This window comes from Phoxinus phoxinus (genome assembly GCF_949152265.1).
Source record: "Phoxinus phoxinus genome assembly, chromosome: 6".
Classification (NCBI taxonomy): Eukaryota; Metazoa; Chordata; class Actinopteri; order Cypriniformes; family Leuciscidae; genus Phoxinus; species Phoxinus phoxinus.
The window spans coordinates 43,788,252-43,799,751 of record NC_136881.1 but is presented as its reverse complement, the minus strand read 5'-3'; the positions used below and the strand labels follow the sequence as shown (position 1 = coordinate 43,799,751).

Below are 11,500 nucleotides of genomic sequence, written 5' to 3'. Positions count from 1 at the left end.
CACTCACACACTCACTCACACACTCACTCACACACTCACTCACACACTCACTCACACACTCACTCACACACTCACTCACACACTCACTCACTCACTCACACACTCACTCACACACTCACTCACACACTCACTCACACACTCACTCACACACTCACTCACACACTCACACACTCACTCACACACTCACTCACACACTCACTCACACACTCACTCACACACACACTCACTCTTTCACACACACACACACACACACACACACTCGCTCACTCACACATTCGCTCGCCCACACACTCGCTCGCCCACACACTCGCTCGCCCACACACTCGCTCGCCCAACTACACACTCGCTCGCACGCTCACTCATGCTTGCTCTCTCACACACACTCGCTCGCACAACCACACACTCGCTCGCTCTCACACACACACTCGCTCGCACAACCACACGCTCTCTCACACACGCTCGCTCTCTCACACACATCTACTCACGATCTCCAGCTGTTTGAAGGTGATCTCCAGGTTCTGCTGAGCCTTCTTAACTTCACACAGATGCTACAACAGAGACACGAGCGTCACACTCACGACAGGAACAGATCTCCTGCATCTGTGTGCAGTGTGTGTGAGATGTGTGCAGTGTGTGTGAGGTGTGTGTGTGTCAGGCTCACGTTCTTGCGCTCGTGCCGCAGCTCCTGCAGGGTTTTGCTGAGCTCCACACAGATGGTGAGCGTCATGCTCTCGGACAGTTGCTCTCTGTGCGCCGCGTACTCGTTCAGCTCGTTCAGCACGTCCTGAAACGCCTGACTGCTCGACCTGCACACACACCGCCAACAACACGCCTTTACAGCAGGCCTGGCAAACTCAACATTTCAAATTGTAAAAGTAAATAAATGCACATTCGAATGCAAAAACCGTGCATTAGATTTTTTTGTGTCGAGAGACATGATGATGGCGTAACTTGTCCAGTATCCAGTTCATTTGAACAGAGTCAGAGGTCAGAGCTGTGTGTGTGTGTGTGTGTGTGTGTGTGTGTGTGTGTGTGTGTGTGTGTGTGTGTGTGTGTGTGTGTGTGTGTGTGTGTGTGTGTGTTCAACAGATCAAGCTGAGCGTCTGGTGTTTTTGATGATCAATATGTAGTGAGTAGAAGTGAGTGTTTCTGAATGGCGTTTTGCTATTATGTTCATGTAGTTCATCACACTGTGTTTAAGAGTGTGTTCTCAGGTTACTGATGCACAAACACAGTTTTATGCACTATCCATCCATCTTCTTCCGCTTATCCGGGGCCTGGGTCATCTAAGCAGAGATGCCCAGACTCCCCTCTCCCTAGACACTTCCTCCAGCGCTTCCGGGGGGACACCGAGGCGTTCCCAGGCCAGCCGGGAGACAGTCTCTCCAGCGTGTCCTAGGTCTTCCCCGGGGTAGATTGACCGGTAAATCGAGAGCTTGCGGCTCAGCTCTTTCTTCACCACGACAGACCGGTACACCGACCGCATTACTGCAGAAGCTGCACCGATCCGTCTGTCAATCTCCCAACGTATGGTATGTATGGTAATCTCTAAACCTATACTTTATTATCCTCGGGGCTGGAGCTGGTGGTGTAGTTGCGGTGTCCGCGGAGGGATCTGCTGTTTTGGCAAGCGGGTTCCGGATAGCGTCTAGTGGTTTACGCATGCGTATAAATATAGTTCATTCTTAAATATATTTTTAAAAATCTGAATAATTCATTTCAAGTAAATAGGCACAAGTCCGAGTCGAGTCTAAAGTCACAAGGAGCAAGTCTAAAGTCAAGTCGAGTCTTTTCAGAGATCTAGTCAAGTAAGTCTCAAGTCCAGAAAATTGCGACTCGAGTCTGACTCGAGTGAAGTCATATGACTCTCCCACCTCTGCTGATCACCAATGTTTAATCGAGTGATCGAGAGACGGTTCACTCACTTTGTGTCCTGATCTTCTCTGATGCCTCGTCTGGAATATTTCTTACAGAGATTCCTTCAGGGAAACACACACATAGCAGGTTACACCACCGGGGCCTCCAACAACACAAGATAACGCTACACTGTTAACACACATGGAATTATTATCATAACAATAACTTTGCTAACGGGGTTTCCAAACACTGCCGCCACCCTTATATGTAAAAAAACTAAATGCTTTCTGTTGATTTGACAACAGAAATGACACAGAAACTAAGTTAAGAGGGCTTGAGGAGTGAACTAATTAATATTCATGAGCCAATGCTCTCTATTAGGGGTGTGCAAAGCAGCCGCTATTTGTATCTGTATTTGTATTTGTTGAGGGGGGAAAAGTATTTGTATTTGTATTTGTATTCGAGTAAAATTCAAAATAGGCGTAAAAATCGTAATCATAAAAAAAAAAATTGCGTTACACTTCTAATTTACGTTATGTGTAAGTATTCTTTAATTATATCCATTATAATAATTATGGATATGCAATATTGGTTGATGTTTTTCCATAAATCCAGCAATGAAACAAGGAATGTCATTGAAAAGAAAATAACATAACAGCCTTACCTCATCATGGTTAAACAACAACTAATAAAATACCATTGTGAACATTATGAAGCCTACAGCCTACATCTTGCTGTCTGCAAAAGACAGAGTAACTTACGTACCATATAACTCCCACACGTGCGTACAATTCGACAAAACTACACAAGCATTTTTAAACTTTTTAACCAAACGTTAACGTTACTCTGTCAACAGCCTATTGTCTAAATTACCGCGCTAAACAGCTGACGTTACTGTAAACAGAGCGAACATGAGAGCACCCGACTGCAGACGTCAATAATGCAGCGTGATGGAATAATCTCCCGATCGCTTCTCGAAAGTTATAAACTGCCTCAGGAACCCAGTTAAGGTACAAACATCTATTCAACAAAAATAGTGATGGAGTTAAGTGTTTTTTCGATCAGCCGAGCGCTCTCTGTTGCTGTGTGGAGCAGCCTGTGTCCGTCACTCTCTCACTCATCCGGGCGTCGTGCACTGCGGTCTCATGAGGAAACGCAGCTTTTTGAAATAAAGTTTTTCTTGTTCCCGAATACAAATATTTTTTTAAAGTATTTGTTCGAAATAAGTATTTGTAAAAAACACGTTATTTGTGCCTTTCCGAATACCGTATTCGGGTTCGGCTCCACCCCTACTCTCTATATAACAGGGGTCCCTAAAAAAGTTGACAGAAAACAGTGTAAATTAAAAAATTATTAAGATTAAACTAAAATGTATTTTGATACATTGATTAAAATAAATATTTGTTTTGCTATAAATAAATAATGCATCTGATATCACAGAGCTACAGTGAGTGGGTTCAATAAAAGCTAAATAAATGAACGTAATAGAAACTAAATATTTTCCAAATAATACAATAATACAATTTTTTTTCCAATAATCCACAAATTCATAATTTTAATCTGTATAGATATTTTATAGATATAGATACTTTCTTTTTAAGTGTAAATTGTGTCTTTATTCATTAAAATATATAACTCCCTTTGCCTTTTAAATTTGAATATAAAACTTGTAATATGTGTGGGTTTGCTGCGTCTGAACGTTGGGACCCTGATCTACAGAGTACAAGCGCCTCTTGCCTGAGCATTTTGGCGTAAGCCTGCTCAACGTCGGCTCTCTCTTTGGCAAACTTCACGTATCGGTCCAGCATATCCAGTCCGCTCTGAGTGTGTCGTTCAATCACGTCATGCTGGTCCTGCAAACACACACACCATACACACCATACTGGATTACCAGTGCATTTCTTACCCGTCTCTGGTATGTAGGACAGCCTGGTCTCAGAATAAGTGTGGTACATTGATGTGTGTGTGTGTGTATGTGTGTGTGTGTGTGTGTGTGTGTGTGTGTGTGTGTGTGTGTGTGTGTGTCACTCTTTCTCTCACGTGCACACCCTCAAACTAGCTTGACTGGTCAATCTGCTTCACTAGTTGTGACAGGATGACCCGATGAGTCACGTTTTACGTTTAAAATTCATTCAGCTTCAATTGTTTGTTTTATTTAGCTAATTATAAATATTACAACCTACTTCTACCCCATATGAAAACACAATATTTGATTACTAACATCTTATCTTCTATTAAAATAATAATAATATTGGGTGTGTTAACTTAAATTTAAACCCAAAATGGTAAAGTAGGTACACACACACACACACACACACACACACACACACCACTGTATCCTGATACTAAGGTGAGATCTTATCTAAGATTTCATCATTCATTCTGCTGTTTACCAGGAAGGTGTTGGTCTACTTCCTTTAGTTCCTGAACTCATGAAAACAGTGTGTGTGATCTCTTCTGCTGGTCTGAGATGATCAGACACCAAACCAGTTAACCCAGTACTATACTAAACCACACCAGCGCTGCTAAAACCACAGACAGTGAACGGGAATCACAGCCGAGCTGGCACGCGACTCACAGAATACATAATACAAGTAAACATTTAAATAAATAAGTGTTGTGACAACATTTTTAATTCCTTCACAGACGTTTAACATGTGAAGTGAAGTAGGGTATCTACCCCCAAACTGTTTTAAAAAACCCAAATTAATTTGTATGAGGAAAACATCTAATTTGACAAATAAAAGCGTTCCTTCACTCAGTCTATTGCGTTCCGAGTGTTTTTTAACCACATTTTTTATTTCAAATAAACGATTTGAAGCGTTCACGTGTGCAGCGTTTTTTTTTTTGTCTACCGTTTTTGAAGCCAAGAACGAGCTCCACTAGTTATATAAATATCGTTAGTTTCCTTTAATTGTCAGTGATTCAAGACAATTATAACTACATACTCTTCAATCGTGTAAAAGTTAATCATTAATGCCCTGCTAAAGATGTCAACATAATGAAAACCCAGAGGAGGACAGGTGTCTGGAAATCTGAAGTGGATCATGAACGCTTTACTCGTGTGTTTCTCTTCGCTGTTGGTGATTAAACGCAAATATTTATTATATATCATATTTATATGAACTTACCCAAAGATCTGATCCCCAATCCATAATCTTAGATCGTAAAGCAACAGCCGGACACACGAAACTCCTACAGGAAGTTTGTTTCAACGCAAAATCCTTTAAATATGAGGTAGTCCCGTGTATTTTTGGTCACGAGACCTATATTCCCATGAAACACGGGTAACTCTCGTTGTGACCAGGTAAAGCGATCCTTCCAGTGAGGAGAGAGTGTGTGGTTGGTTTCTCTCAGTGGTGTGTGTGTGTGTGTGTGTGTGAGTTTCACTTCATGACACCTGAGAGTGGGTGAGTTCACGGGTGTATTGTGCTTCTGAATCACTGCTCGCTTTCAGTCGGAGGACATTTGACAAATAACACCGTTTATAACTCCGTTAAGCAATAAGAAATAAAACACAGGTCAAATGGAAGAACTTTATGATCCGACGTGATGAAGTGGCGCGATATTGAATCAAGTTTGTGACACACTGACATCTACTGGATTAAACATAATAACATGATATCCATACAAACGGCTAATGAACCTGATTCGAGGGGCGCGAACGGTGAATTCACAGGCAGTTGGCGACGGAATGGACCAATCACAGGCAGTTGGTGACGGAATGGACCAATCACAGGCAGTTGGCGACGGAATGGACCAATCACAGGCAGTTGGTGACGGAATGGACCAATCACAGGCAGTTGGTGACGGAATGGACCAATCACAGTCAGTGGTGATGTATGATGGAATGGACCAACCGTCAGGATTTATTTGAACTCTCATACGTTTTTTTCTCCGAGCAGAGAAAGCGAAAGCGAAATTTAGAATGCTTCGTTCATGACAAGACGCCGTTGACCGGTGCAAGCAAACATTTTAAGGTCTGTGGTAATGGTGGGCAGATCAAGGCTTCGTGAAACAATGAAACAGTTGAAGTAAATGTGTCATATTGTGTCGAGGCTTCGTGAAACAATCCGACACCCGTCTCAACGGTGACACCTAGTGGTCATTTGAAGGTGTTGATCTGAAACAACCTGGACAACTAACCCATTAAAAAATTTGTTTTTTATTATTATTGTACTTTTCTAATATGTGAAGCTTGTAACCTAGGCTCCTCACTGTGCATAATGTTATTTTGGTCATGAAAAATGAATATTAATAAAAGAAATCAAGCCTGATTCACAATGTCTAACTGTTTTTCAAAAATATTAATTTCTCTGCTGTGGAAGGACTTAGCCTACTTCTTTTTTTTTACAGATAATTTCTCCAGCCTTTGAAAATATCCTCTCACAAGGGACACTTGTTGTTGGCATACAAAGATATTTCTCCAAGGACATACAAACTTCGTTTGGCCATAGTCACGTGACATGGGTGTTACTTTCGAAACATCTGTGCTTCGGGATCTCGCAAAGCTTCGGAACGACTCGCGTGCAGCCATCCCTAGTCTGTGGTAATTTATCTGGTCAGTATTGGTATTCTTATAACTTATATTAATGTATCAACATATAACGTTATTTGATCTATTTTAACAAAAGAGCGGGCAAGACCATTTGTAACTTTAATGTTTCTGGCATCCGGTGTCATCGCTTCCAGTTACTGTACCTGTACAAACACGCTCTGCTGCTTTATTGCAACATTTTATTGTTATCGTATAATTATAATTGTATTATCATAAACACGGTTTGTAGCACAATCTTTTTATTTTTTACCTTTTACTGCACTTCGTTGTTATTATTCTAAGTTATTATATGAATCGAAAGTATTTCACATTCAAAGAAAATAGCTTACTTCCGCGTTGCAAAATAAGGTGGACAGTTGGTAAATCATAATTACATAAGGGACGTATAGAAACATCCTTATTCAGATCATATCCTACATGGAAATTCACTTCAACTTTTTCAAATCTTCCCAGCAAACACGAACGATCTCTAACGTTCCCTATGGTTCCCGTTTGGTTATATTTGGGAACCAAAGAACGTTCTCTCTTAGTTATTTTTTGTAACATAAAGAGAACGTTCCCCGCAGGTTTTTTTTATTTTTATTTTATAACCTAACTATTTTAAGTGTAGTTAAGAGCGTAGTGTGAAAAGAATACTATTTTTTTTTGTATCTTTATTTTAATTTTATTTGATGTCTGTTCTTTTTTTTATGTGTACCGATTGCAAGTGGAGGTGAATAGAAGTCCAGGGGAGACAGTATGTTGTATGAGAGCTGCTGTAGGGGGACACAGTATGTGCGCTTCTGCTGTTTGACCAGAAGATGGCAGTAAATTAAACCTGTCGGAAAGTAAAAAACATTTTTAATTGAAGGGATCGTTGCTTAAAGCTCCATTTAAACATTGCTTTAGTTTTGTGGTCCATGTGTTTAGAGTGTAATTACTTTGTCTTTTTCTCTTTGTCCTGCAGAAGTGAATCTGTGAAGGAATATGGCATCTGTTGAGGAGCTGCTCGTGAACTCACTGAGGGATCTACTAAAAGATGATCTGAAGCACTTTCAGTGGTACCTGACGAGTCAAAAACACATTTCAAGGTCTGAGATGGAGAACGCAGATGTCTTAGACACAGTGGAGAAGATGGTGGCACGCTTTAGACCGGAAGGAGCTGTGGAGATCACAGTGGACATCCTGAAGAACATCAACCAGAATAATCTGGCCCAAAAGTTAGAGAATGAACACAAGAAAAGTAATCATACACACACACACACACACACACACACACACACACACTAGTGATGCGCAGGTCAATGTATAAACAACCCGCACCTGACCAACATTTTCAACTAACCTGCCCGCAACTCGGACCGCAAAAAAAAAGAATGAAAATATTGTACCCGACCCGCTTCCTGACCCGCGTTTCTAAAGAGTAGCGAGTAAATGCTCATCGTAGCGCCATGGGCCGTAGCCGTAGGAACTAGGGGCGCGGGTGAGCATTTCTCTGAATGCTGTATGATATAGGCCAGTGTTATGTAATAAAGGCTTGATTTATTCATTTATTTTGTTTCATTTTCTTAACTATTAAGACGCTGCATGTGTTTATCCAGTCTAATCGAAGTGCGTCTCTCCCCGGACTTTCCCAATAAACCCCCCCGCCCCCTCTCAGGAAATACATAAAACTGACATTACTGAGCTATATGTGTTTAAAAGTAGCCTATTAAAATGGCACACTGGCATTGCTCAGTTCAACATGTTGGAAATCGGGCATTTTGTCCCGCGTCAGCTCTTATTCAAAAGTTAATAACGCTCAACATTCAAAAGGTAAATAAGGATTTCCCACTTTCATCTCTGACTGAGCTCCAGTTATTCAGCCAATAAAGCGTAGGCCTGTGTATTTCATAGAACATTGTGTCTAGTACTATATCAATTACAAAGGTTTAATTTGCATCTTTATTTTAAACGACCAGACCGACCGCGACCCGAATATCATTAAAAATATTTTTGGATGACTCGTAACCGCGGGTAACCGCTCATTTTGGATCAACCTGCGCATCACTGACACACACACACACACACACACACACACACACACACACACACTCAACAACACATTCACTCTATGCTGGATTTAATATTGATTATTTCTCCACAGTGTCTCTGTGTGACATTAAACCGCGTCCTGAGGGAAACATCAGTGACACACACACAACCGGGTGAGTCTGACTAATAGTTCAATATTCTCTTCACAACAACAAAATACATCCAAGATAATATGATATAATCGTCTTGATACTTGCAATTTTACTAAACAAATTAGCCCACTTTCTGTAAACTTTAAAACACCTTTTAAAATACTGATTTATAATACATGTGAGCAATACTTTAGCTTATTGATAGAGAATATTGCTTTCATGTAGACAAGGAAACAGAAAAATACTGTCACACCTGCCAATCATCACATCTCTCTGTGCGGCAGGTTCCCTGAGAAACATCTGGAGAGAGACGAGCCGCGTCTGAACACTGAGGCAGATAAAGCACGATATTTCGATAAGCATTGGCCAGATCTCGTTCAGCGGGTTACAAATGTCCGGATCATCGCAGATAAACTGCGTCAGCTGGAACTAATTCATGAGGAGCAATATTCTGAAATCACACAGAGTTCAACCAATCAGGAGAGCATGAGGAAGATCTGTGACATCATACGCAGATGCAGAGATCCTGTGAAGGCTAAACTCATCTCCGTTCTTCAGGAAGAGAAGCTCTACCACTTCTGAACATCGGTCAGCTCAAGCTGCGTGTGTTTAAAACATTAAAACATAAACTGAAGACTTTTCTAGTGATGATTCAGGAAAAATATTGCTTTAACCAAATATACATAGCATTAGCAGCTTTGACTATCTTCCAAAATATTAATTCATACTAACATTACAAAGAAATCTGATATGTGTATTTTGTTTTTTACTAACCAAATGACTGTAAATCTTCAATACATTCCATCATTGGAAGCATTATGTCTGTATGCAGATGTGTTAGAATTAAAATTCACGACTGTTTTAATCTAAAAAAATTACATGTATTTATTCACCCATAGTGACTACAGTTGATATCAAAGATGGCCAAATATCTTATTTTTTTGTTCCACGGAAGAAAGAAAGTCATAGGTTTGAAATGACATGAGGGCGAGTAAATGATGACAGCGTTAAAGGTGCACTTCGTAACTTTTTCAACTTAATAAATCCGTTTAGAAATCATTTGGATGGTTAAATAATCTGTTCTGGTGAGAATGGTTCCTTTCCCCGCTCCCCCCAGCGTTCCCAGGCGGAAAACCAGCCTTGCAACATTGGGACTAACGTCCCGGTAAGTTGAAAATAGGAAGTCTCGTGAGAAGCGAGAAAGAGCGAGAAACACAAACTGCTTTACGGAATACAAAATGTACATGTCAATGTTAAATGATACTGTGTATGATGTATTACCCACCTCGGTAGACATGCTCCACACGATAAAGTTGGTGCGTCTGGGACTCATTTGTTCACCACACCGACTCCGACCGTAACAAAAGCACATGAGCAGCGGTAGAAAGGGGGAGGAGGGCGCCGGCGCGCCGCGAGTGACTTTACGACAGTGATGTGTTATATATACGCACCGCAGCTGTAGGGGGAGCTCGCTGAGAAAATCAGCAAAGCGTTGGCTAGAGTTACCGAGTGCCGCTTTAATTTGTGATGAACTGTCCCTTTAACGCGCGCGTTGCGTTACTTACGGATATGCTAATGGGGTGCGCCACTAGATGTTCAATAAACGCACTGGACTGACTCTCATTTGAATGGATTATTAATTACCGTTTATATTTGTGTTTGATAAACGGACTTTACTGCGGAACGGATCATACAGTCATGCTCGTGTATGTCAGGTAAAGCACAGAGCTGTATGATACAAGATTTAATCACAGGTCTTGACTTCTCTGATTCTAATTAATCACATCATCACTAAAATATATTCAAATTATAGTGTTATATTAGAGATTTGGTCGATTTTAAGGGCTGTTTATAGTTGCTTCTTACAGCCAGTCGGTCCAGGTAAGAACATGCAATCAGAAGCGAGACAGATATTATGTTGGAAAAGCCCAAACTATTTTCAGAATTAATAGAGTATAGGAGTAGTAGTAAAATTCATATGGATTCCAGCACATGTAGGAGTAGACGGAAATGAATTGGCAGACAAATATGCAAAAAATGCAAACAAAAAAACTGATAGATATGGTAGTGAGATATAGTAAGGCGGACGTTAAAAGCATAATCAAAGCAGAAATGAGAAGGAAGTGGCGAGAGGAGTGGAATATGGAAACACAAGCGAGACTGTACTGCAGTATCCAGAAGAGGGGAGGATAAGGGATGAGAGAAAATAATAGGAATAAAAAGGAAGAGGACATTATTTCAAGAATGAGATTTTTGGCATACTGGATTAAGTAGTGTGCTTAAAATAATAGGGGGATGTGTGAGGTCTGTAATATTAATGAAACAGTAGAACATGTAATTATTAATTGTCATAGAGGAGGAAAGGATGAGGATGAAAGACTGGTTAAGTAAAGAAAAAAATAGATTTGACATGAAGGAAATATTACAAATGAATTCAGGGCATGTAGGGTATAGAGCAATATTTGTGTTTTTGAATAAAACAGGGCTTATTAGAAGGATATGCGTTTAGTTGTCTTAGAAAGTTGTATTTAATAATGATGTGAATGATAATGTTTTAATATTAATAATGTTATTAGATATTTATGTAGTTATTTATTGGTTTTATTTATGTATTTATTTTTATATTTAAAGAGTAAAGGCTATTGTGATCCACACTCCATATCAGAAGGGGGCGGTAATGCACACTTACAAGTTGTTTACCAACGCCATTAAAAGAAAACAGAAGAAGAAGAAGTCGTCGGGCCAGGTCACGAGCGGAAGTTGTGTTTCACGCGCCTAAATTAACCGTCATAAGCGGCTCTTTAATTCGCTCATGCGTTTCTTCTGGGAAGTAGCAGTCAGCTTTGGGGTTTTGTTTAAATTAATTTTGTTTCGAGTTAATAACATCAGGTTCTCTAGAGGCTATAAGATGGTATAGTGT

At 40.3% G+C, this 11,500-nt stretch overlaps 2 protein-coding genes across 8 annotated transcripts in view; one reads left to right on the top strand and one right to left on the bottom strand.

Moving 5' to 3' along the window:
- LOC307001090 (cdc42-interacting protein 4 homolog) overlaps positions 1-5,501 on the bottom strand; it is a 21,616-nt gene extending 16,115 nt beyond the window's left edge. Inside the window, exons 1-5 of one of the 4 annotated variants that reach the window (XM_079617233.1) lie at positions 4,989-5,501; positions 3,595-3,710; positions 1,926-1,979; positions 662-806; positions 486-548 (exon numbers count right to left, since the gene is read on the bottom strand). In XM_079617233.1, coding sequence (XP_079473359.1) covers positions 486-548; positions 662-806; positions 1,926-1,979; positions 3,595-3,710; positions 4,989-5,012 — 402 coding nt within the window. In that variant the 5' untranslated portion in view covers positions 5,013-5,501. Of the gene's footprint in view, positions 1-485; positions 549-661; positions 807-1,925; positions 1,980-3,594; positions 3,711-4,250; positions 4,382-4,988 lie in introns of those variants that run through there. The other 3 variants (XM_079617234.1, XM_079617236.1, XM_079617235.1) reach the window with 3 other exon arrangements.
- A 177-nt stretch (positions 5,502-5,678) lies between these two features.
- Positions 5,679-9,633, top strand: LOC307001084 (guanylate-binding protein 4-like). 4 transcript variants are annotated; one of them, XM_079617223.1, is made up of 5 exons: positions 5,679-5,837; positions 6,214-6,418; positions 7,362-7,637; positions 8,541-8,601; positions 8,865-9,633. In XM_079617223.1, exons 3-5 carry the CDS (start codon positions 7,382-7,384, stop codon positions 9,160-9,162), a joined length of 615 nt encoding a protein of 204 aa, XP_079473349.1. In that variant the 5' UTR covers positions 5,679-5,837; positions 6,214-6,418; positions 7,362-7,381; the 3' UTR covers positions 9,163-9,633. The 4 variants fall into 4 exon arrangements, with proteins under 4 accessions (XP_079473349.1, XP_079473350.1, XP_079473352.1 ...); XM_079617224.1 differs by lacking the exon at positions 5,679-5,837 and having other exon boundaries at positions 6,225-7,242; positions 8,865-9,443; XM_079617226.1 differs by lacking the exons at positions 5,679-5,837; positions 6,214-6,418 and adding an exon at positions 7,015-7,185 and having other exon boundaries at positions 8,865-9,443.
- The last annotated feature ends 1,867 nt before the right edge of the window (positions 9,634-11,500 follow it).